The 25,507-nt window shown below is 53.5% G+C and overlaps 3 protein-coding genes and 1 pseudogene across 11 annotated transcripts in view; 3 read left to right on the top strand and 1 right to left on the bottom strand.

Annotated features, from left to right (window-relative positions):
- The window catches only part of PAK4 (p21 (RAC1) activated kinase 4), a 42,548-nt gene extending 39,140 nt beyond the window's left edge, over positions 1-3,408 (top strand). For all 9 annotated transcript variants that reach the window (XM_072967108.1, XM_072967103.1, XM_072967110.1 and 6 more), the window contains 3 exons: positions 359-484; positions 1,791-1,925; positions 2,423-3,408. In XM_072967108.1, the coding sequence (XP_072823209.1) occupies positions 359-484; positions 1,791-1,925; positions 2,423-2,578 (417 nt within the window). In that variant the 3' untranslated portion in view covers positions 2,579-3,408. The remainder of the gene's footprint in view (positions 1-358; positions 485-1,790; positions 1,926-2,422) is intronic.
- Positions 3,409-6,603: 3,195 nt separating this feature from the next.
- Positions 6,604-7,131, top strand: LOC102530502 (ferritin light chain pseudogene; annotated as a pseudogene).
- Positions 7,132-13,142: 6,011 nt separating this feature from the next.
- NCCRP1 (NCCRP1, F-box associated domain containing) lies at positions 13,143-16,632 on the top strand. Its single transcript, XM_072968788.1, has 6 exons — positions 13,143-13,686; positions 14,263-14,325; positions 14,411-14,462; positions 15,104-15,199; positions 15,762-15,900; positions 16,034-16,632. The coding sequence occupies exons 1-6, from the start codon at positions 13,245-13,247 to the stop codon at positions 16,172-16,174; spliced, it is 933 nt and encodes a 310-aa protein (XP_072824889.1). The 5' UTR covers positions 13,143-13,244; the 3' UTR covers positions 16,175-16,632.
- Positions 16,633-17,474: 842 nt separating this feature from the next.
- Positions 17,475-18,985, bottom strand: SYCN (syncollin). Its single transcript, XM_006215100.4, has 2 exons — positions 18,558-18,985; positions 17,475-17,639 (listed from the first exon to the last, which is right to left on the bottom strand). The coding sequence occupies exons 1-2, from the start codon at positions 18,983-18,985 to the stop codon at positions 17,630-17,632; spliced, it is 438 nt and encodes a 145-aa protein (XP_006215162.4). The 3' UTR covers positions 17,475-17,629.
- Between the last annotated feature and the right edge of the window lie 6,522 nt (positions 18,986-25,507).

The raw sequence follows: 25,507 nt of genomic DNA, 5'->3' as shown, positions 1-25,507 counted from the left end.
CACATGTCAACTGAAGACGTGCTTCGTGCAGGCAAGCAGGGGCCTGGGGCATGGGCTTTGGGAGCCAGCCCTGGTCTAAGCCCCCACCCAGCCTTTGGTACCCATGGGACTTGGGCCACTTCTCCAAGAGCCCCAGTGCAGACCCTGTCAGGGAGGCAGATGGTGTGATCTTAGGCAGGTGACCTGCCTGAGGACCCCAGCCGGGAGATGGCAGAGCTCCCCAGGGGTCTGGCTCTAACCTCTGGGCTGCACGGTAAAGACCCAGCATGTCTGAGACCAAGGAGTTATGTAGGTGGACGCCTCTGCTCACCTTCCCCTGGCCAGCACCTCTGACCCCGCTGACTGCACCCTGCTCCAGGTGAAGCTGTCGGACTTCGGGTTCTGCGCCCAGGTGAGCAAGGAGGTGCCACGGAGGAAGTCACTGGTCGGCACACCCTACTGGATGGCCCCGGAGCTCATCTCCCGCCTTCCCTATGGACCGGAGGTGAGCCAGAGGCAGCCTGCTTGTCCCACTGTCAGCACTGGTTTACGCTGTGACAGGCTGGAACTGCTGGAGTGCTGGGGGGAGGTGGGGCCCGGTGCTGTGGACGGTTTTGCGGGAGGAGAGGTAGGCGCACGCGCGCCACTCATCACTGACTGGGTACTAGTTCGGAGCCAGGCCCAGTGCTTGGCAGTGGGAACAGAATGCTGAGCACAAATGGCCCTGGCCCTGCCTGACAGCCTGGTGCAGAGGCCATGAATGGGCAGGCGCTGGCTGCTGTGGTCTGAGGATGCTTTTGCAGGCACTTTAAAAAGAGTTCTCATAAAAGTCTGAATTTTTATCCTCTTTTGGAAAACCAAGAGATCTGGCCACCTGGAGGCCACGTCCCCTCATGGCAGCAGTTGGCAGGTGCTGTGGGGCTGCTCCAATTTAGAAAGGGCAGGACACCTTTGTCTTGGCCATAGTCCTCACCTGTCTCTCTTCCCTCCGCTGACCTGCTTCACTCACTGCCACTACCTGCCTGGCTCTGAGGTCTTTGAGCTGTGGCCCGTGGCCTTGAAGATTCCCCTGGTCAGTCAGCAAGACTTGACCCCAGTGCCTGGCATGAGGAAGGACCCCTTGGAAGCACATCTGGGGGGACCTCAGGCAGGAGTGGGATCACACTGGGAGGGGAAGCTGGTTTGAGGGTCTGAGGGGCCATCTCAGTCAGGATTGCCAGTGAGTGACAAAACCAGCTCAAACAGATTTAGCAAAATGAAAAGCTCTGGGTCCCTAGAACTGTGAAGTTGGAGGGGCGGCGGGCTTCTGGCCCAGTGGTCGATGTGCTCGTTCCCTCCAAGCTCTGATGTTCTCCATGTAGTCTTCATTCAGGCAGGTGCTCCCCTGGTCGGAGAAGAAATGACCCCAGCAACTCCAGACACATCTCCCTGTCTATGAGCACCACCGTTTTCCTGGACATTTTGGTTAAAATCTCAGGGTTGACTGTGATTGGCTCGGCTTGCATCACATGTCCATTCCTGAACCAATTACTATGTCTCCTACTCTGCTGATTAGGCAACTTGGTCATGCTCCGTGGACAGGGGCTAGGGTGGGATGGGGTCCACCAAAGGAACCCAGGGAGGTTAGCAAAAAGAGGATGGATGCTGGGTGGGCAGAACCCTTCAGAGGGCACCCTGTGCATAGGGTCTGGCAGGCTGGGTGTCAGAGGGTGTTCGGGCCCAGAGAGTCCAGGAGCGAAGAGGCAGAGGCAGAGCCATGGCCAGCCTCTGCGATTGTCCCCTGAGCTCAGGCTGCCCCTCCCCCACTGCAGGTGGACATCTGGTCTCTGGGGGTGATGGTGATCGAGATGGTAGATGGGGAGCCCCCCTACTTCAATGAGCCACCCCTCAAAGCCATGAAGATGATTCGGGACAACCTGCCACCCCGACTGAAGAACCTGCACAAGGTGGGCCACTCTGGCAGGCGGCGGGTATAAGGAGATGACCCCCAGGCAGGCAGGGGTTGAGGTGCCACCCAGCCCCAAACCCAAGCAGAGTGCTGGGGATGGGCAAGACTAGGGTGTTTATGGCTCCTGAGGTGGTCCCCGAGGCCTCAAGTGTCCACATGAACTCTGTGCCCTTGCCATCCCACAGAGGTTGTGCTTGGGCTGGCCTGGCTGACCGCACACAGCACAGCCAGGTCCAGGAGAGGGGCCTTCCTGGTGGAGAGATTGCCTGGTGAGAAAGGGGTGCCTCCAGGGTCTGGCTCCTTGCCAAACCTCAAAAATGGGTTGGAAATGAGCCCCTGGGGCCAAGTTCCAGACACCTGGGCCCTCTTTGCCTGCGTCCATCTCTGGGTATTAGATGTCAGCCCATTTGACAGAAGAGGAAACCGAGGCCCCATAGAGAGTGAGCAGTGGAACTGGCACTCAGACCGCTGACCCTCTCCCCTGCCTCTCGACAGGTGTCGCCGTCCCTGAAGGGCTTCCTGGACCGCCTGCTGGTGCGTGACCCGGCACAGCGGGCCACGGCGGCTGAGCTGCTCAAGCACCCGTTCCTGGCCAAAGCGGGCCCACCCGCCAGCATCGTGCCCCTCATGCGCCAGAACCGCACCAGATGAGGCCCAGTGCCCCATCCCTGAACCAAAGAGCCCTTTGGGTCACCCCTGCCCTGCCAGAGGCCAGTGGGGAGCTGGCCCTGCTCCTCCCAGCCTGGGAGACACTCCGTGTGGCCCCACCCTCCTTGCTGGGGAGTGTGTGGGACCCTACTACTGAACTCCGGTTTTGATTTTGTGACTTCTAAAAAAACACAGGGACTTGTGGGAGCAAGTAAGGCTCCCAGGACCCCTGCCCCCACCCTCCGGGACAGGCCCGCCCCTGTGTTTTCCTGTCTCTAGGAAGGACAGGCAGCCCTCCCATCACTGGAACTCTGCATTGGGGGCCACCGGGGGTAGAGACAACACTACAAAAGGTGTGTATGTGTGTGTGCGTGTGTGTGTGTGCGCGCACGTGTGCGTGCACACGTGTGGAAGGGCCAGCGCCTCTGTCCTCCAGCCTGCAAGTGGGTGTCTCTGAGACCTCACCTGACACACAGCCCCTTCCCCCCTGAGCCACTGCGGGGGGTCAATCATGAATGTCTGAAGAGTGGCCTTTTCCCGTCACCCCGCACCCCTTTATGTGGCTGGTGGGGAGCAGGGGTCAGGGCTTCCCACCCACCCCCAGCCTCTGCAGAACATGACTACTGCACCTGGACAGCCTCCTCTTTTCTAGAAGTCTATTTATATTGTCATTTTGTAACACTCTAGCCCCCATCTGGGACAGATGGTCTCTGTCCCACAGGGTGGCACCAGGGACAGAGCCACTGCTTGAAGAACCAGGTTCCTGGCCCCTCGGCGCAGCCCTGCCCTTCCCTCCCTCAAGTTAGTTTTACAATTAAAACATTTTCTTGTTTTGTGTGTGTGCGGTGTGTGTAGAGGCCCCTCCCTGTCCAGACCATCTGGGGGGCGGGTGTTGATGGGGACGAGCTCTGGGGTTGGGAAAGGAAGGCCTGGCTAACCCTGGGATTCCAGCCCAGCCGGGGCCAGGGCTGTGGCCATGAGCGGGTGGGAGTTCAGGTCCAAGCAGCCCGTAACGCTCCCCGTCGTGGCGGCAGGGTTGACACCCCCTGGGCCTGGAAGCAGCCAGTTTACTAATCCACATGCCATGGTGACCAGTTTGCTAAATCTGTGATTTGCTGGAGACTTATTTTAAAGGTCATCTGGAGTGTGTTCAGTGCGCAGGAACTGATTCTTGGTGAGTTGAAGTTAAGAAATTGGTCAGCAGGCAGATGAGCTTTGGGGGATTGGCTAAGGCAGATGGACATAGCACTGGGGCTTCAGAGATAGTCCACTGGCCGAGAACTTCCCTCCTGGCTGGGCCCCGGGGGCTGAGCTGAACCTGGCTTTCGGTGACTAGGATGATGGAGAAACGAGTCCGGCTGACAGGTGACAGCGCTGCTGCTGCGCTCTGGGCAGTGACTGCCCCAGGCCAGTGTGAACTTTGAGTGCATCCTCCCCAGGACGCTGAGAGGTGTCGAGGGCAGCAGCGGCCTCCTGGGGACACTGGGAGAGCAAGGAGCAAATCCCTCTCCCCAGAGCCCTCCCCAGTACCAGGGACCTCAGCCTGGTTTGTGGGCGGGAAGTGTGTGGAAAGGGCTTAGTCCCGTCTCCACTGTCAGCAGCCGCCCCGACGGCACACCTCCACAGGCCCTGAGTCCCCCAGGATTGGGCGCTGTTCCCATAACAGCCTGGCCAAGTCCATGCATGAGCTGGATAGCTGATTACAGAGACTTAAACACCAGTGCGGGCAGCTGTTGCTATAGATGATGAGTGTGTTTGTGTGGGTGAAGGGGGTACGTCTCTGGGAAAAAAAGCAAGCCAAAACTGGCGTAAGGAGAAATAGAACAGAAGAAAAGACCGAAATTCATCCCCCCACCCCCACACACAGAAAGCTTCGAGCTTGAATGCGTTTACAAATGAGTTCTACCAGACGGATGGATCAGGTAATTCCCACCTTGTACAAGTTGTTCCAGAAAATAGACAAAGAGGATGGCTGCCTGGCTCATTTAGGAGGCTGGTATGCCCACGAGTCCAGAGCCAGGTAAGGCTGGTGGAGGAGAGAACATCGCAGAGTCTCCGCTCACAGCCCCAGGGCACTGAGAGCAGCTCTAGGCTCAGGCACAGGAAGTACCTGCCCGCCTCATTACGTGGTGGGGGGAGGTCTGTCTGGCTCCACGGAGCCTGCAGTTTCAAGAATAGTTTTGGGTGGCATGAGGGCATCTCCAGACCCCTTGCCTCCCTCCAGCTGCTGTCACCCACACAGACGGATTTCCAGGGTAGCAGTCGCCCCTCTAGTCGTTTTCCCTGGGGGATGGGGGAGGTTAATACAAGGGGTTGGTTACCAAGGCCCTGGGAATTCTAGGGGAGCCAGAGGGCTAGTGACCTAGCCCTGGCAGGAGGCCGCCACCTCCCGGGGGCTGGAGGAACAAAAGGGTCAGTGGCACCGCCTGAACCCTGAGGTCTGTTCAAGTCTTCACCATGGCTGGAGCAGGGTGGCTCTCCCCGCTTCCCACCCTCTGCTCCCACTCCCGTGCCTCCTACCGCGGGGACCTTACTGATTCCCACTGGCAAGGAAGTCAGACCAAGAGGGTTTTCAGGCTTCCAGCCTCTACAGAACCAGGGGCTCCTAGAAGGGCAAGTGTGGCGGAGCAGCAGCAGACATCTGCCCACAGCCAAGCAGCCTGGAGGACTCCCTTTGTCCAGGGGTTGGTTATTGACCAGATGTGGCGCCCCCTCTGGGCAGAGTGAGTGTTAACATGCGCTGCAGCAGGTGCTGTAGGTGGTGGTCTGAACTGCAGATGCCCAGGAGGGGGAGTCAGAGATGTATTCACCCACAGATGAGACGTGTTTACAGAGACCCAAAATGAGTGACTGAAACAAGTCAGACCAGTGGTTCTCAAAGTGCGGTTCCCAGACGAGCAGCCTCCCTGGGAACTTACAGGAAATGTGAATTCCTAGGCCCCACCCCAGGCTGAATCAGAGACTCTGGGTGGGGCCAGCAATCTTGTATTTGAACAAGCCCTCCCAGGGGTTCTGATGCCACTCAAGTTTGAGAACCACTGAGAGCTACAATTGTGTAAAAAGGCCAAGGAGTATGGGATCCAGCCCTGTCAGGTCAGCAAGGTCCTAGACCCCTTCCCTCTTGGGCTCCTCCATCCTAGGGTTGTTGCCTCTCCTACGTGAAGAGGAGGGCACTCCACTTCCCTTTAAGGACATGACCCAGAGGTTTCACCATTGCCCCTTTGGCCTGAGCTTGGTCACACAGCCACGCCTGGCAGCAAGGCAGGTTGGGAAATGTAGTCTTTATTCTGGGCGGCTGTGTGTCTAACTAAAACTGTTACTGCAGAATTGTGACCCTCCATCCCTGCTCTTCACTAGATTTGTCAGGCTTCACCCCCAGAGAACCCAGAGGAAGACCCAAGTGTATGCAGGAGCAAACTGATGGGGGGAAATAGATTGTTTGATAATAGTGTTGAGGAAATTGGTTCATTCTTTGAAGTAAAAACTGACTCGCTACCGAATACAACAAAAGGGAACCCAGTTCAGTGCAGTAGAGATATGAAACATTTCTATTGTCTCAGTTCTGTTGGACAGTGCTTCTCTAGCCAGATTAAACATCACCATGAAAGGTAAATTATAAAGTTGATAGAGGAAAATACTCGATGACCTAGAGGCAGAGAAGGACTTCTTAAAGCCTCAAAGGAACACATTAAAGAAAAATAATCAATTTGATTTTATCAAAAATTTAAGTTTTTGTTCAAGGAAGGACATTGCGGGAAATGGAATAGGTTTCAGAATGGGAGATGTTTACAAAGCCTAACACCTTCAAGATATTTCTTTAGGCAGTGTGCTCGGTGATCCTGCGGATCATCTCTTGCTTCAACAGTGTTTGGACAGAACAGACTCAGGGACGCCCCTTGCTCCAGCCTCCGACCACTCTTCAACCTTTTTTCTAGTTGCAACCTTCAGAAGCAGCCACTCTGCTACCCTCAGCCTCGGGGACCAGCCAACACCATTTTGTGAGCTTAACTCCTTATTACCAATCCACCATGAGCTCCCAGATTCGTCAGAATTATTCCACCGAGTTGGAGGCTGCCGTCAACCACCTGGTCAACATGCATCTGTGGGCCTCCTACACCTGCCTCTCTCTGGGCTTCTATTTCTGCCACGATGATGTGGCTCTGGAGGGCGTGGGCCACTTTTTCCGCGAATTGCCCAAGGAGAAGCGCGAGGGTGCTGAGCATCTCTTGAAAATGCAAAACCAGTGTGGTGGCCGCAGCCTCTTTCAGAACATGCAGAAGCCATCTCAAGATGAGTGGGGTAAAAACCAGGACACTATGGAAGCTGCTATTGTCCTGGAGAAGAACCTGAACCAGGCCCTTTTGGATCTGCATGCCCTGGGTTCCACCCACCCAGACCCACACCTCTGTGACTTCTGGGAGGGCCACTTCCTGGATGAAGAGGTGAAACTCATCAAGAAGATGGGCGACCACCTGACTCACCTCCACAGGCTGGCTGGTCCCCAGGCTGGGCTGGGCGAGTATCTCTCCCAAAGGCTCACCCTCAAGCATGACTAGGAGCCTCTGCAACCCCACGGCCTTTGTGGAGCCCCTCTGGTGTCAGCGCTTCTGCCTGAAGCCTCTCTCTGTGGTCACCAGACAGCTTTTTAACCATCCTGGAGCCCTCTCCCAACCCTTGGACCACATGGTAACAATAAAGCTTTTTGCAACAGAAAAAAAAAAATTAACGGGTAAAAAAGCAACCCTAACAGTAAAATGGGCAGAGGATATAAACTGGCAATTTACAGAAGGAAAAAAATCCAAAAGGCCAATAGGGATATGCGCAGGTGCTTAAGCTCATCAGTGATCAGAGAAAAGCAAATTCAACAATGAGCTGTCATTTTAACACGGCGAACCTGGTAAAAATTAGAAAGTCGGCCTTCATCAGCCGAGGACTGCTCATGCGTATCTCCTGGTAACTCCGCTCTTGGGTGACTTCCCAAAGAAACTCTCCCTCTGGACCAGGACGGGGCGAGCCCAAGGATGTTCACCGCAGCAGTGTTTCTGCCAGAGCTGAGAGCGCCAGCAAGGGGCTCCTGTGCAGCCATTGGGAGCCAGGGACCGAGTGTGCTCATGGGGAAGGATGAATGAAAGAGTGGTCTTGGGAGAAATAAAGGCCTGAAGGCCATGCTGCAGGTCTGTTGTATAAGCAAATCGCAACCCGCTTTGGTGTGGACTGGGGCCTGGCCACAGGTGTCTAAAATGAGAATTATCCAGGTGATTCTAACCCGCAGTCAGGATGGGAAATGGGAGAACGGCAGTTGGCCGCAGTAAGTCATTGTTAGCATCAAACCTCATGCCTGCCTCCAGCCAATGTCCCGTGAGAAGGGCTCAGGGAATCATCTCACGTCTTCCCTCATTTCACAGATGTGGAGACTGAAGTCCACGGAGGGAAAGGGCCTTGCCCAGGGTCACACGGCTTACGAGGGCCAGGCTTGAAATCTTGGGTCCCTCACTGGCTTTTAGAGCCAGGCTTTGGGCTGGGTGGTGGGACTGCAACAGCGAGCAGGACAGACCCGGTCCAGGAGGGCCAGGCAGGTGACTTCGGTGGTTGTAGGGGGGTGGGGGGTGGTCGCACACACGCCCCTCTCAGGGTCAGTCACTTCTCAGAGCTCTGTGGCCTTGTGGGAGTTTGGTCCAATGATGCCAAATGTTCTGACTTTCCTCAAGAAATCCCCATTTTCATGTGAAAGCTCTTGAATCTTAAAGGCAGGTAACTAATTCAAACATAATATCATGTGGGCCAAGCAAAATCAAGGTAGTAGTTAACATTTATCAAAGCCTTACCGCGTCTGGTGCTTTGCTGAGCTCCTGGTATTACCTCATTTAACCCTGTAGTGGATTGAAGAGTGTCCCCTTTCCCCCCACCAAAAAATCAGATATGTCCCTGTGGAACCTATGGATGTGACCTTATTTGGAAAAGGAGTATTTGCAGATGTGATCAAGGATCTTGAGAAGAGACCATCCTGGCTTATCTGGGTGGGCCCTAAATCCAGTGACAAGTGTCCTTAGAAGAGAAAAATAGAGGGAGATAGATTTGAGACACCCAGAGAAGGCCAGGTGAAGACAGGCAGAGATGTGGCCATGAGCTGAGCCACATGGGCAGCCACCAAAAGCTGGAAGAGGCCGGGAAGTCTTCTCCCCCTAAAGCTCCCGAGGGAGCAAGTCCCTGTTGACACCTTGATTTCAGGCTCCAGCTTCCAGAACGGCAAGAGAAGACATTCTTGCTGTTTTAAGCCACCACATTTGCGGCAATTCAATATGGCAGCCCAGGAAACCAACGCTACCCTCCTAGCAGCCCTCTGAGGGCTGTAACTTCCTTGTCCCAATTTACAGCTGGGAGATTAAGGACCAGAGACATGAAGTCACCAGCCTGAGGTCACACAGGAAGAAAGAGGCAGGGTTTGAAGCCAGGCACTTGGCCTGGAAGTCTTTCCTCTTCGTCATCATGCCACAGCCTCCTGAAGACTGGGCAGGGCTCCCCTCAATACCACACCTGAGGGACCCCTGGTCTGAGCAGGAAAGTGTCAACCCTCTGTCTTTTGGGGCTACCAGTCACAGCAACTAGGCCAGACCCCCAAAAAGGGACTCCAGAAGAAAGACAGTCACTCCTAGAGAAGACTGAGCTGTATTGAGGTTGGGGGACAAGGTGGGGCAGTAAATAGTGTCCTGGCCTGTGGTTTGCGGAGGTGGGGACAGCTCGGAGCCTTTCCCCAAATGATCAAAGGCATCAGCAGAAGTTTGGGGACCACTGGGTTAAACAGAGTTAAACTCTCTCTCACTTTCTTCCTGCCCCCATCTCTTCCCTCCACCTTTATTCCCAACTTCCTCTCTCTCTTTTAATCATTTAATCTTATTTAATATTTGAACACGTAACCAAAGCCCATGGTACCAACTGTAAAGGCTCCCAAAAGGAATAAATTGCAAAGTCAACCTCCCTCCCTCCCCACTCCCAGACTCCCAGTCCCCTCCCCAGGGGCAGCCACTGATACACGTTTCTTGTCTCTCCTTCCAGAAATGTATGCACAGACCAGGAACTACCTACGTGCATATATTCATATATGTTCTACTTTGTGCAAATGTTAGCATAATGGACACATCCTTCTACACCTTGCCTTTTGCTACCTAATAGTGCATTCTGGTGGAGGAGGTGGGCCTCAGCTGGTACATAAAAGCAACCTCACTTCTGCTAATGACTGGGTGGTATTCTACGGTGCACATGAACCATGATTTATTGAAACAGCCCGAAATGATGGATGTTCAGGAAGCCCGTGGTTACTTGCTGTTCTAAACAATGCCCCAGGAGAGATCTTCACACACTTTCCATTTGGTGCTGGACAAATTTATTTGGTGTGCATATGCCTTGCGTCCTCCCCCACCTGCCCCTGGACTGTCACCTGGCCTCTGCCGCAGGTAATGCCTTCTGGCCCCTGACCCTCCCTCCCTGGAACTAGTCAACTCCACCCCAGTCTCCATAAGCGTCTCTCTTTTTGTCTGTCTCTATGCTTCAGCCTCTCCAGATCTCTCTGCCTCTCTTTCCTTCTGTCTGTCTTTATCTTCAGTTCTCTGCCTAGATAGCTGTCTTCCTCTCTACACCTTCCCACCTCCTCCTCTTCTCCCTTTGTCCTGTCTTCATTTCCCTGGTTCTACCCTAGTTCATCCCTGCCTCTCTGTTGCCCCCTACAGGATGAATCTGGCTCAACACACATCCCTGCCTCAGCGCAGTGGTTTATATCTGGGGGATGCGGTACCCAACCTAGCACAAATTTCTCCCACCCTCAACCCTCTCCTGACCTGGCTAGGATTTCCATCCCCTGCAGCCCTGGTGGAGAAACCACCATCTTCCCCTCCAGGCCCCGGTGCCTGCCCTCCTGGACCCCTGCCTTTCTCTCTCTGTATCAGCAGGACTGGGCCCTGGGATGCACAGATGCTCCTGGGGGTGATACTAGTTTTGCAACAGGAGCTGTGGGAGCTAGACTTGGGCAGGTTGGATGTGGTTCCTGGGCTGGACAGAGCCTCATCCTCCTGTTCAGGGCCCGGCCTTCTTGCCCTCCTTGCTCAACAAACAGAGCGACCAGTCTGTGTCAGCCCTGAGCTGGGGACAAACAATAAACAAACCCACCCAAGGCCCTGCCCTGGTGAAGCTGACATTCTCACCGGGTGACACAGGTCATGACCAAGTGAACATACTCACATACTTAGAGGTATTTACAAATCACACTAAGTTCAAGAAAGAAAGAACTGGGTGTGGTGATAAAGAAGATGGGGGGATGGGGTGGGGGGCCAGGAACTGACCTTGGCAAGGGAGGGCCCAGTTGCCTTCTATGAACCAATAGGGAAGAATCAGGTAGAATAAAGCAAGAAGGGGTGTGCCTTCTGAAGAGGTGACATTTGAATGGAGATGAAGGTATCTATGGAGGCATGGAGTGGAAGGCCTTTTAGGCAGAAGAGACAGCATGTGCAAAGGTCCTAAGGTAGGCAGTTGGAGGGTCAAGGACCAGCAAAAATATGGGACTCACAGTGGGTGAGGAGGAAGGCATGGGCCATCTCATGTAGTATGGTGGGGAAGAGATACCCCATCTTATAGCTGGGACACTAAGGCGTGGAGAGAAGGAAAGTCCTTTGCCCGAGGACACAAAGGGAGAGGGTGAGGACTGTTGAGCTCAGGCAGCCTTGTGCTCCCCGTCACTAGGACAGTGATTCTTAGTGTGGGGTCCCATTCCAGCAGCATCAGCATCACCTCTCGGTCCCCGCCCCCAGAACTACCAAATCAGAAACTTGGGGTGGGCACAGGGGTGTGTGCCCAGCAGCCTGCATTCAATAAGCCCTCCAGAGGATTCCAACACACAAATATGAGAACCACTGAGCCAGACGCTCCTGCCTCTACAAGTTTTGGTCCTACCGTTTGAGGCACCCTTGCCCACTATGGGTTGGTAGGTGGTCCCCCTCTAAAGATACGGCCACATCCTAATCCCCAGAACCTGTGAATGCTATTGTATTTGGAAAAAGGGTCTTTGTAGTTATATTTAGGTTGGGGACCTTGAGATGAAATGATCATCCTAGGTAACCCTGATGGGCCCTAAATTCAAGGACAAGTGTCCTTAAAAGAGTGAGACAGAGGGAAATCTGAGAGAGAAGGAGGCATTTGAACAGGAAGGCTGAGATTGGAGGGATGTGACCACAAGCCAAAGAACACTGGCCACCACCAGGAGCTGAGAGAGGCAGGGAAGGATTCTCTCTTACCTCTGGAGGGTGCCTGCCAACTTGATTTCAGACTCTTGATCTCCAGAACCGTGAGAGAATACATTTCTGTTGTTTAAGCTACCAAGGGTACACCAATTTGTTGAGTGAGTTACTAGACTTCTCTGGGCCTCAGTTTCCTACCTGCCAAATGGGTATAACAAGAGTATCTGTTTCCTAGGGAGGATGTGGAAATTGAATTAATGACTCCACATAAAGAACTTAGAACAATGCCTGGCAGACAGGCAGCCCTTAATTACGTGAGAATTGTCATTCGGGTGTGAGCTCAACTCTGAGTGTCTGTAACTCGTGTTTCTCAGCATCTTGTGGGAATCTGGGGCATGAAGGGCCCTTGGAAGTAAATGGGGTTATCTGGGGTGGTATGGGCCTGTGAGAGGGAACTCTATTTCCTCATCTGTGAAATGGGCATAGCAGTAGCTCCCCACTCAGGGTAGGTGTGCAGGAAAGAAGGGTGCTGGAGCATATCGTGTAGCTCCACACATACTTCTCTATTACCTTTCCTTTACCCATAAAATGTCCATAATAGTAGCACGTACGACCTTACCCTTATGAGAGGATGAAATGAACTTGTAATACTTATAACAGCACCTAGCAAGCAGAAAGCGCTCACTGTGGTGCATGTTACTAGTCATCCATATGGAACTCTGCGTCTGTGCTTACCTGGCCCAGGTGTGGGATGGGGATTGGGCAGGATGTGGCGGTGGGCATCTGGCCCTGCAGGTTCCTCTGCCATCCCACTTCCTCCACACCCTGACCTCCTGCCCCCAACATCGCTCCAGCCCTCACTCCCAACTCCCTGTGACCTCTGAGGGCGGAGGCTTTGGCAGCCTGTGCCGCCTGCTCCAGCCCCAGGGAGGGGCGCAAGGCACCCTGATACCCAGGTGGGGTTGCCACTTGTCTCTCAGTGTCTCCCTGGGGTCTCCCATCTCTGTGACTCCTCATCGTTGGCTCTGGGTCTCTTTCAGTCCTCCGCCCCCCACCCCCATTGCGTTTCCAGAAAACGAAATACCAGGGTCCCAAGGGTGTGTCCTAGGGCAGGGCAGAGGAGGAAGTAGCAGAAACAGGACCTCCCCTCCCTCCCCACCCCCACCCCTCACCGCCTAGCTGAGTGCCGGTAGGATGGGGAGGAAGAGGGGGTTTCATTAATTAGCCTCTAATCCTGCCACGCGGGATCTTAACGAGGTGGAGGGGCCTCATTAGTGAGCCGGAGCCCTGGCATTAGCGCCTTTGTCACACCCCTCTCCCAGGGCTGGGTCCTCAGCTGGCCCTGGGGAAATGGGGGCAGGAGGCCTGGGATACGGAACTGGGCTGGGACCTGGACTTCTGCATTTTGGGAGAAGGAGGAGCTGGGACCCGGACTCCTGGGTCTGATGGAGGAGGGCCAGGGGCTCAGATCCTCCCCTCAACACACCCCTCACTTAAATGCCAGCCGAGGCGCCCCGCCCTCTCCCGCCCCGGGTAACCCCGCGCTCTGCCCCTGCAGAGGAGCCGGGACAGTCGCCCAGACCCGACGGATGGAGAAGGTGCAGGACGGACAGGCGCTCGGTGGCGGGATGGAGGCCGACCAGCCCGCAAGCCCCCAGGAGCCGCCGTCGCCGCCCTCGCCCCCGTCGCCGCGGTCGCCCGCGGCCCCCGAGGCCCCCGAGCTCCTCGCGCCCGAGCCGCCGACCGAGGCCTCCGCGCGGCAGCTGCTGCTGCAGGAGTGGGCGCCGCCGGGCGGGAGCCTGGAGCTGCCCCCTCGCCTCACCTGGAAGCTGCTCTTCCTGCGGCGGCCGCTCTACCGCAACCTGCTGCGCTCGCCCAACCCCGAAGGTGCGGGACGGCGGCCCGGCCGGGCTGGAGCCGCCCGAAGGCCGCCGCGTCCCCGTCTTCTTCCCCTAGGCTCGCTCACTCTGACCCTCTGTCTCTGCTTTCCGCCGCTCTCTTCTGTCTCTCCGTCTGTCTCTGCGTCTGTCTGCAACTCTTTATTCCTCTACATCATTCTCTGCCTCTTTTCTCTCATTGTGCAGCTGTCTCCTTGCATCTCTCTGTCCCACCTGCATCTCCGTCTCTGTCCCCTTGTGTGTCGTGTCTGTCTCTCCCTGTGTCTCTTTGTCCCACCCTGTACCTCTCTCCCTCTCCCTCCGCTCATATTCTCTTTCTCTCGGTGCCTCTCTCTCTGTCTCACCGCAAAGCCCTCCCGTTCCCAGCACTGTCCCTCTGTCCCCAGGACCTTCCCAGGGCGCTCTCAGGGCCCTGACTCACTCATCCCTGCCAGGCTGGTCTGGCCTGACAGGCGTGGCACTGATTCCTGTCCTTCCAGCGGAGCCCTGGGGGCAGGGAGTGGGGAGCATGAGGAAGGTGGGCAGCCTCAGCTCGCCTGAGGCTCCACTTCCCTGCACATTTCAGGCATCAACATCTACGAGCCAGCGCCCCCTACTGGTCCCACCCAGAAGCCCCTGGAGGCCCTGGGTAAGCTATTGGTGGCTGGCCGGGTGGGGAGGGGGTGGTCCTGGAGAATAGGTGCATTCTAATCCTTCACTCCTCCACCTGCCAGGCAATTTCCGTGGGTGGCACATTAGGACTGAGAATCTCCAGCAGAACCTCAGGTGAGTGGCCAGGACCCGTGTGGTCTGAGTGTGACTCCCTGCTCTCACCTTCCTTGCTGTGGGACCTGGAGTAACTCTCTTTGACTCTCTGGGCCCCAGTCTCCTGCTCTGTAAACAGAGTTCGTCATAAGAGAGAACATATGGCAAAGGATCTGACCAGGACTAGCTTGCACATAGTAGGTGGTCAATAAATAGCAGCTAATACTGTTTCTGCGCTCAGCCTTTCTGTGGGAGGTGGAGGCTCAGCCAGGCCACCAGCTGTTCTCGATTAAACCAGGCCCTGCTTCTTCACAGAGGGTGAGACGGAGTGACTCAGGGGCTCAGAGTTATGCATCCCAGGGTTGGGCTCCCAGCTCTGCCATTTCTTTTCTTCTTAATCTTGGCAAATTACTTCCCTTAGTGAGCCTCGGTTTCCAGTTTCCCCATCTGCAGCCCGGGGTTCAGAATGCATCACCCTTAGAGGAGCTTGTGCAAGCTGAGTCTGCGAGGTGCTGAGTGAGGGCTCAGGGCCTCTATGTGGGTGCCCTTGACATCACTTCGATGTCAGGATGCCTGCCATGATCAGGGTGTCCTGCTTCTGGGGGATGCCTGAGAATCCCAGCAAGTGACAGACCTCACCTCCTTCATGCCCTCTCTCACAGCTGGACTGTGAAGCAGCAGTGTGTGGACCTTCTGGCCGAGGGCTTGTGGGAGGAGCTGCTAGATGATGAACAGCCACACATCACGGTCATGGACTGGTACGTGCCTCTGCCCAGCCAGCCTGACCAGCCAGGTGGCACACAGGGTCTCCTCAAAGGGCAAGCCTCACCCTGTCCTGCCGCTGCAGGATCCAGCCCTGCCCACCTCTCTGGCCCCTTCTCTCTGATTCTCAGTTGTTCAAACATGCCAGCCCAGAGGCTGTTCCTTCTTCCCTGGATCCTGGCCACCCTCTTTTCTAGAAACAAATTCCTCCCTCTCCTTTAAGAGTCGGTGCACATGGCTCCACCAGGAAGCGTTCCCTGACCACTGCCAAACTGGGTCAGATGCATTATGTTCCAGTGCCCCAGATGTCCCGCACCCCAGCCCTGACCATTCCTGATTGTCACTGCCTGGTGACATGTCTGCCTCCCCCACTGGACCATGAATCCCATGAAGGCAGGGCAGGGGGCTGTCGTGGTCACTGCTGTGTGGCCAGCACCACCCATCCCCAGTGCACAGAGTGGATGCCAGTGAGTGTGTGTTGAATGGTGACAGAGCCAGGGGTTGGAGCTGGGAGCTTGGGGCAGTGGTGGCAGCTGATGGCCTGGCCCCCACCCCCAGGTATGAGGACAGCCGGCTGGACGTGTGTGTGTATGAGCTGCACGTCTGGCTGCTGGCAGCTGACCGCCGCACAGTCATTGCACAGCACCATGTGGCCCCCCGGACGTCTGGGAGAGGCCCCCCCGGCCGCTGGGTCCAGGTGAGGCTCCCTACTGCGGCCACCACCCATACCCACGTGGTCATGTCCCAAGACTTCGCAGAGGGAGGAGGGAGGAGAGCAGGATTTCTGGGTCCCTAATAAGGACTTCTTCCTGACGCCGGGGCTGCCACAGGTGTCCCACATGTTCCGCCAGTATGGCCCCGGCGTGCGCTTTGTCCATTTCCTGCACAAGTCCAAGAACCGGCTGGAGCATGGTGGGCTGCGGCGGACCAGGGTGACCGACTCCTCCGTGTCTGTACAGTTCAGGGAGTGACGGGCTAACTCCGGGCCCATGCTGACCCCTTGTCTCACCCATACACCCCTTGAAACCTCCCTGAGCCGTTAGCATCTCTTTGTCTCCTTATCACTTCTGGCCTCTTAGCATCTCTCTGACCCCACAGCAGCTCCCTGGCCCTTAGAAGTCCCTAACCCTTAGCACCTCCTTGTCCCTGAAGCGCCACCATGTTCCCTTAGCACCTCCCTGCTCCCTTGATACCCTCATGACCCGTCAGCTGCTCCAGGATCACTTATCACCTCCTACACCCCTTAATCCTGCCTGGCCCTTGGTTTCTCATTTGACATCTCCACACATCTTTGAATGTCTGACTCTCTGGCATTTTCTCCGCCCTCTCTGAGTACCACGAGGGTAGTGGCACTTCTTCCAGTGCTTGATGGATGGTAGGGGCTCAATAAATCTTTGTTGGCTGAAATAAATAAATACACGTGCCCAAGGATGCTGACTATTTCCTTGCTGTTTGCTCCTTCGAACTTGACCAAGTTCATTTCCCACTTGTACGTCCTCTAATCCTTGATCCTCCAGCCTCTCACAACCCCTGAACCTTTTACACCTCCCTTGACCTCTGATCTCTTCACTTATCCCCAATGTACGACCTCCAAGCATCTCTGCTTACCTCTTCTGCCATATCTCTTAACTCTCAGAATCTCCCCCAATTCCCTTCCTCCTTCCAACCCCAGCTGTCAGCCCCCTAGAGTTGTGCCCCTACCTCTCTCCTCTCCAAGACCCCTCATTTCTTTTCTCTAGTTCCTTCTCTACCTCCTCCCAAACCCAGCTATCCATCAAGGGCCCTTACCCTTGGGAGAAGTAGGGGAACATAGGTTGAAAAGTCGAATTTGCAGAAAGATGCAAATTTGAACTAAAGTGGTCTCCAGGTGTTGGGGAGGGAGGCATTGAAAGTATTTAACAACCCATAAGTCCTGGGCTGTGGCCAAATCACAAAACAGACCCTGGCCCTAGCCTGGGGTAGGGTCCTTGAAGGCCTCCTTCTGTCCCATGCATGAATTCTGAGGGAATCCAGAGGTCCCGGGCAGGCCTGAAGAATCGGGGAGCTTTTAGAGAAGGGCTGTCCACCAAAAGTGTGGGAAGCAGTTAGACGTTTAACAATCTGCATGTCACATGTGTCCTGTGGGGGGGGGGTGTGCACACACCTAAATCCATGTCAGGACCCATGTCCCTGGCATGGGCTGACCCAGGCCTCACCACCATGCTCTCCTCACCATCCCACCCTGTGTTCATGTGGACTCGGGTCCCGAGAACAGTAGACAGCAGACCGGGATGACTTACAAGGGCTGTATTACAAGGAAGGCAGGGTGGGGGCAGGCAGAAAGCTCTCTTCTCTTGGATCTTGGGGACTTCAGCAGATGCCACGGACAAGGCCAGGTGAGGGCCTCAGCAATTTGTGGAGGATGGAGGTGACAGACCTCTAAGGTATCAGTTGCAACTGCAACAGAATCAAAAATTATTACTACAGGATGCCAGGGGCTCAGAGACTTAAAGTGTGGAGAGTTCTAAGCCTGAGAAGGGGTGGGAAGCTGGAGCTGGGCTTGAAGTTCAGGAGCTAGGCATCCTGGCCTGGGAGTTTGGGCCTGGGGGCTCCTGGAGCTCTTGGGGATAGAGGGGCAGCTGGGGGTGGTTTTAGAGGGCGTTCTGGCTAGATCAAGGGCCGCGAAGTCTGTGAGCGTGGATATGTGAGTCCAGGGTGGGTTCAGGGGCCTCCAAAGTTGGGTCTGGGGGCTTCAGAACCTTCACAGGGGCTCTGGAACTGGTTTCTCCGGCCACAGCCACGGTTGCACTAGAAGGCCTAGGTGGGTGGAGCATGAGGGCTAGATAGGATATTCCTAGACTTAGTTCTGGGGCCTTGAGTTCTGGGTCAAATGTAGAATCTGGAAGTTCCAGAGACAGGTCTGAGAGTTCTGGGATCTGATGACTTGGGGGTGGGGAAGAACTGGTTTTGGTTCTGAGGGCTTCAGGGTGAGCTAGGCTTGGGGACTCCGGAGTTAGTCTGCACTCCCTGGAAAGTGCAGCTGCCAGTAGGTAGGCAGGTGGGGGATTCAGGAAGGTTGGAGGGGGCACTCCCAGAATGGAGGCAGGAGGGTTGGGTCAGCTTCTGAGTCTGGGAATCTCAGAGTTGGGTCTGGGAGATCCAAGGGGCATGGGCTTGGGGGGAGGTGGGGGTTGGGGTGAGGAGAAGGGGGATCTCCAGGACTGGTTCTAAGGATGCCCAATTTGGGTCAAAGGTTCAGGGGGCGGGGCGGGGGGTGCGGTCTGGAGCCCCGGTGCTGGGTTGGGAGCTGGGGAAGCAGATGTGCGGACTAGGAGACACTGGCGGGGCGGGGTCCGGACGGGCGCGGGCGCGCACCTGCAGTAGAGCGCGGAGATGGCGTTGGACCAGTCCCCGAAGATGCCGCGGCGGTACTCTTCCAGGCGCGGGTAGGTGCCGGCCGAGAACTTGCGCTTCTTGCCGGCCTTGCCGCGAATGGACCACACGGTGAGCTCGCAGCGCTGGCCCACCACGAGCGACGAGATGACGTTCGTCCAGTCAGAGGGCAGGTAGGGCAGGTCGGCGCCCGGCTGCAACGCCAGCTCGGCGCCGCCGCAGCAGTTCTCGTAGTAGGGGTCGCTCTTGTCGTAGAGCTTGGCGCACGTGCGCGTCCCGTTGGCGCTCTTGAGGTCGGCGGGCACCGGGCAGGCGCCTCGGACGCCGGGGACGGCCACCAGGGCCAGGGCCAGGGCCAGCAGCAGTGGGCACAGCGGGGACATGGTGACACTGCGAAGCGACGCCCCCATGTCCTTTTATGCATCTGATCCGTGGGAAAGGAGAAGCTGCGAGATAAGGACTTGGGGAGGGAAGGGGAGGGCGCCCCTCTCCCAGGAGCAGGGAGACCGTATTAAGCAGGTCAAAAACCCAGACGGAAGAGTACAAGACAGACTTATTTGTAGCAAATTAGCAGCTTAAGATTTTATGTGGCAAATAGCAGGACCAGTGACTTGCAATACAAAGGGCAGCATAGGATTAATAGCTCTAGGTAGGAAGCGCTCTTAAAAATTGACAAGGAATGAAACAACCCCCTTCCAAACAAGGAGAGACCCAGCGAGGGGAGAGGGGGAGGGGGGCTGGGCTTCCAGGCTGGGCAGGTCTCCTACCCGGACACAGGACCTTGGGAAAGGAAAAGCTGGAGATAAGGAGAGAGGGACCCTGGCGGGGAAGGGAGAGGAGGGGTGGAGATGGGGAGGGAGACCCTGTTCCCACCTCCCCCGAACCAGGAGATCCAGACCAAGGTTGAGATGTTGATAGATATATTTGCATAACAAAAACCATTGCGAGGTACAAAAGGCTTGGGGAAAAATTTGCAACACTTGGGGCCATGTAGAATTAGTAGCTATAATATATAAAGAGGGCTTACAAATTGACAAGATATCAAGATCCCCTCTTCCAAGGACAAGCCAAAGAGGGAGAGACTGAGGAAAGAGGAAACTGCCACCCCCTTATTCCCACTCCCAAGGAGCCAGGAGATTTTCCTAACTAAGTTTGGATAACTTGAATCTATAAAATAAATAAAGATCCTATTGAGCTGTATAAAACTTAAACTTTTTGTAATAGCAACAAAGAACAAACAAAATCCTCATGGGGGAAAACAGACAATTCTTGTACAGTGAGTGCTTACTAATCAGCAGGCAGCAGTGACACAAGTCTAAGGCAAAATTAAGCAGCTGTACAGGAATGTTAGGGAGGCTGGGACCTCAGGGAGATACAGGGCCCCTGGCATCTGGTTGTGTGACCAAGGCCCTTTAGAGACTTTTTGGAGTTCCTGGCCTCCTGCCAGATGAGCACAGGGTCAAAAGTGTGGGTGAGCTGATCAGACAGACAGTGGTTCAAGTCTGTGGCTCCCTGGGTGAGTCCAAGTCTGGGCCTCAGTTTCCTCATCTGTAAAATGGGCGAATTTTCTTCCTACACTGTAGGATTGTTGTGAAGAGTACAAGGGATAGTAGAAAGTATGGGGGCTAAAGGAACAGCCTGTGGAGCCAGGCTGTCTGGAGCCAGATCCCAGCTCCTCCACAAGCTTTTGCACAGGATTCCATCTTAGGGCCTCATGGAGACAACGAGGGTATCCACCTCAGAACACTGGTGTAAGGAGTATGAATTAATCCACATAACCGTGCTGAGAATAGGGCCCTTGCTTAGCGCCATACAAGCATCTGCCATATTATTATTATGAGAGCCCTTAGTGCAGTGCCTGGCACACAATAAGGGCTCGATAAACGTAAACCAGAAAAACACATCTGCTCTTGACCACGGCCACTCAGCTGACCCTGATCCCTCCTGGGCCCCCAGATGCCTTGGCCAGGGTAAGGTTAAGAGGTTAAGAGCCAAAGGCTGGGAACACTTGAAACTAGGTTCACATTTTGACTCTGTCACCTTGCTGAATGACCTTGGGCAAGTGAACTCACCTCTCTGAGCTTTTCCTCCTACCTTCAAGGGGATACTAGAAAATGATCATCAAAATAGAAAAGGATAATAGAAAATTACTGTATCAAGGCATTTATAACTAATAGAATATTAGGAACCATTCACATAATTGTGACATAAATATAATATAAATACTGCATGTGAGATATTGAATAAATGCAACTGTATAAATATATTTATAAATAACAGTATAAATATAATATTAAAAACAATATGAATATAAAGCATGAAGTCCAGTATGTGCTCAATAAGCAGGAATTACTAGGACTGTTCTTAATACTTTCTTTTCCCTCTTTACAGAGGGACTGGGGATTGAACCCAGAACCTCGTGCGTGCCAAGCACACGCTCTACCACTGACCTATACCCCGCACCCTATTAAGACTATTCTTATAATGGCTCCGAGACCCTAGACCCTGACCTGGGCCTGCCTCAGACCAGACCTGGATCCTTCTCCCTCCTTTCCTCTTGTGACCTTGTGAAATCTAATCTCCAGCCGCTAACTTCCCAGCTGGCCTCCTTAACCTCAGGGGCACAGAGTTCCCACCATCCCAGCTGTGCAAGGGCATCTGGACTCAGGGATGGACACAGTCACCTAGAACCCCAGCCACTCAGGAGGGCCATGAGTTTCTGACATGGAGAGCGACATGGGATAGTGAGGAGACCCCGACAGAGAGCCAGACCATGGACAGGAACACAGGACCCATGGGGCCAGAGCACACAGCCAGTGTCAGAGAGAACCCGTGGAGACCCAGGACATGGGCACAGCATCCCCAACCCTGGGACAGACACACGGGCAGTGGGGTAGGGACACTCCTTCACACGGTCAGCCGCTGATGATCACTGATTCTCACTGGTGGATCCTAGAGGGCTACACATATTGAATGTAGACACATGCTTGTGTCCCAGAGAAACACAGTCCCAGGCAATGCCCTACTCCCTGTAGAATCAGACACCCACAGCCACCAAGAAGCTCCCAGCCCTCAACCGCTACCCCCCTACACTCCATGAAATCTCAAATCACAAACCCCCATGCCCACATCTAACATGCCCATATGAGCACCCACCAGGCATCTTCATCCAGAAACAATTTCCTCACTGTTAATAAGACAAACTGGACAAATAGTAGAAAAATAAACATCTCCTTATTACACTTTTTTTTTCTTCAAATGGAAGAATGTCCTTGAGGAACCCGTGAACCTTTTGAGAAAGTCAGAAGGTAAACCAACAATTCGAACACAATGTGAAAAGAGTTATAAAGGACTCTAGGAATACAGTGGGAAAAATAGCAGGCTTATAAAAAAAAATCCACCAATATATTTTGATTCATGTAATAGGAAAAAACCCTCTTTTTAGATGTCACACCTTGATTTGACATTTTTCATTAGACCATAAAAAAGGAGATTGGTATACATGTGAAATTGTCACTGGAAGTTTTTGTCTCCATCAAGGTGGAACCAAAACATAAATAACATGATAGGTGACACATAAGTTAAATGAAAATGCTAAGTCTGGTGGAAGGGTATAGCTCAGGGGTAGAGCACAAGCTTAGCATGCACAAGGTCCTGGGTTCAATCTCCAGTACCTCCATTTTCAAAAATTTTTTAAAAAAGAAAATACTAAATCTGCTGCATAAATACAGGAAAATCACATCAGCAATTAAGTTCACACTAGATCACGGGAATGCATTACACTTCTGTAAGAATAGGTCACTGACTGGGATCATTTCTATATAATCCTTTTTTTTTTAATGTTTTTTTGAGGAGAGTTAATTAGGTGTTTTTTTTTTTTTTAATGGAGGTACTAGGGATTGAATCCAGGACCGCGTGCATGCGCTCTACCACTGAGCTCTACCCTTCCAACCCCTGCCTGCCCCTCCTCAACAGTTTGAGTTTTAAACGTTCTCTTGGTAACTTGATGCTGGAGTTTGAGAACCACTAGGTTAGGGCTTTGGCCTCCTAACACTTCATATGTCACTGGTTGTTTATTACATCTAGAATTTCTATATTGATACCTCAATTTGCTCAGCTCCTATAAAGTTTATTTTACATAAATTTCCAAACAAATTATTAAACAAAATTCCATTAGCAATAGAATACGGAACATCTCTGGGGATCCCAGATGCAGCTGCGTAAGACAGGGCCTGGTACCCAAATGCTGGAAATGAACTTGAATCTTCCCCAAAACAGACAAAAAGTCAGTCATCATCTAACTTCAAGACGTGGCTGAAGACCATTTTCTCAGCTACATCTGCTCCAGGTGAGGCGCCTATCTGTAAGGCTCCCTGGGTCCCACGACCCCTTTGTGGTCTAGGCCAGAGCTACCCAACCTTCACTGGGCTGCAAATTACTTGAGGGTGAGGTGGGGCGGGGAGGGTCCTGTTAAGATGCAGATCCCAGTTCAGCAGGTCTGGAGTAGGATTTCGGTTCCGCCATTTCCTACCAGCTCCCAGGTGATTTCAGGCTGCTGGGGGCCATTGAGTAAGGCTGACACGCCCAGCTGAGACAGATACAGCAAGAAGACAGCTCCAAACAGGCCACCTGCCACCAGGAGGGCGTGGCGGGAATTCAGAAGTGAGCCAGGCCCCGGGGGGCGGGGGGAGGGGGCGGGAAGAGGTCGGGGAACACGGGATGGTTGAAGCTGGAAGAAAAATTCAAATGACATTTCGGAAGGAAGCTTGTGGCAGAAGCAGAGTCTGAAATTCCCGAGGGCTGCAGCAGCTTGGGCTCGAGAGCCCCGGCAGGTGGGCCGTGGAAAGCCTACTCACCCCGGGGCGCGGACGGTTTCGCGGGCGCCCGCCGCGTCGGGGGAGGCTGGTCGCACTCGCAAGGTGGCGCCAAAGCACAGAGATTCCTGTCGCGGGCTGGGGCGTGCTGGGGCCTGGGTTCAAATCCCCACTCTGCCACTTACGTGCTGCGCGAACCCGGAAACTCGCTCAACCTCCCTGAACTTCTGTGTCCTCGTGTGTGAAGTGGAGACAATACACACAAAAGCTAGTTACCTCTTCTAGTGTTGAGGCTTGTAAGGAACATTTCCTTTCTTTTTATTTTATTGTATTATATAATTTTTAGAGGTTACAGAGATCAGAAGAGAAGAAATAAAATTATATGCAGTTGACATAATTGTCTACATAGAACAATGCCCACAGTAGAACTTAATGACTTTTTGGTGACAAATCTCTCCCAGCCAATCTCTACCCTGACAATAGTCATCCCAGGTTTAGAACCACGGGAGGGTTGAGTGAATGAACCACAAACACAAGTTTGACCCACATCCCTAAGAATCTTCACAGATACAGACCCTAGGTCAATGATAGAGCCATTGTCCCACTGATCTGATCCAGCCAAAGCCTCCTTTGGATATCTTATTACTTGGTGTAATGATTGCTTGTAGTGTTTAAGTCACTTACAATGAAATATTCCATTGCTGATAGCTGAAAACATCCTTAATGAGCCTTTCACTCCTCATTCTTTCTTTCTTTCATATTCTTTCCCTCTCCTTCTCTTCCCTCTCCCCATGGCCATCCACACACACTCAGAGGGCCAGTCACGTACAGGCTGCATGGTCCATGGCAGGTGCTGCATGAATGACATTGTTTTCCGGGATGAAAGAGGTGCATCCCTAGTGTCCCAGCAAGAGTGAACCAGCATCCTCAGGGAAGTCAGAGGTGGCTCCCTCCATGGGCCTGGGCTGGTTGGGGCGGGGTAAGCTTTTACAAACTGGTCTCCCTGATAACTATGGTGGTGGTAGGACCCCTAAGTCATAGAGGCAAGGTGGTGACACAAACTTCAGAAGCAAGCTGGACACAGTCATTGCAATGAGGGGCAAGGCTGGATCAGCAGCCAGTGGACCCAACGCCCACAGAGCGATGGAGATGGTTAGTAAAACACAAGTCTCCAAGAGGCAAGATATATAGCAGCCAAGAAGAACATGTCTTCATTTATATAATCAAAAGAAATTGAGGGTGAATGCTCCGGAGGCTAAGGACAGACACTCTCATAAAAAATCATGGTCCCTTACCTGGTTTCCAGACCTGAGTCAATTTTCGAATCCCAGACTTCAGGGGAGGCCAGGTCCCTATGAGGACAGAGCTGTAATGCCACTGCCAGTGTGTTATTGGCGATTTCCCACATCCTTTCCCAGTGACCCAGGGTGAGCTGGAGCTGGCTTGTACCAACTTGCCTTAATTGAGTGTTCAATTTGCAGGAATTTCGTAAGTTGACTGTTAAATAAAGCCATTACAATTTAAAATTATATAAACTTACAATTAAAAATTATATTAAAGCAAAAGTCAAATACTCATCAATCACTCCTGATCATTTTACCCCTTTTTACTATTATCTATGCTCTTGAGATTATTTCTGAGTTGAATTGTGTCCACCCAAAAAGATACCACGAAGTCCTAACCCCCAGGACTGAGGATGTGACCTTATTTGGAAACAGGATCATTGCAGATGGAATTACTTAAGATGAGGTCATTAAGGAGGCCCTAATCCAATATCACTGGGGTCCTTATAGAGAGAAGACCCACAGCGGGAGAGACACAGAAGGAGAAGACAGTGGAGTGACAAGTGAGGGAGAGGTTGGAGTGATGCATTCATGAAATACCAAGGACCCCTGGCAAACACCGGAAGCTGGGAGAGGCAAGGAAAGATTCTCCCCTACAGGTTTCAGAGGAAAACCTGCAGGGCCCTGCTGACACCTTGACTTTGGACTTCTAGACTTCAGAACTGTGAGACAATCAATTTCTGTTGTTCCACATCACTCAGGTGAAGTACTTTGTTATGACAGCCCCATGAAAGTAAAACATTGTGTATTACATCTATATAGAAATACTATGTAA

Source organism: Vicugna pacos, chromosome 9 (genome assembly GCF_048564905.1).
Source record: "Vicugna pacos chromosome 9, VicPac4, whole genome shotgun sequence".
Classification (NCBI taxonomy): Eukaryota; Metazoa; Chordata; class Mammalia; order Artiodactyla; family Camelidae; genus Vicugna; species Vicugna pacos.
Note: the sequence above shows the minus strand (reverse complement) of the source record. Positions and strands in the feature narration are given on the sequence as shown.

Bases quoted from the DNA above. Each gene is read 5' to 3' on its own strand.
- NCCRP1 (XM_072968788.1), top strand. From the start codon at position 13,245: ATGGAGGAGGGCCAGGGGCTCAGATCCTCCCCTCAACACACCCCTCAC. The intron at 14,463-15,103 runs GTGAGTGGCCAG...CCTCTCTCACAG, and splicing joins AATCTCCAGCAGAACCTCAG to CTGGACTGTGAAGCAGCAGT. The intron at 15,901-16,033 runs GTGAGGCTCCCT...GGGCTGCCACAG, and splicing joins CCCCCGGCCGCTGGGTCCAG to GTGTCCCACATGTTCCGCCA.
- SYCN (XM_006215100.4), bottom strand. From the start codon at position 18,985: ATGGGGGCGTCGCTTCGCAGTGTCACCATGTCCCCGCTGTGCCCACTG.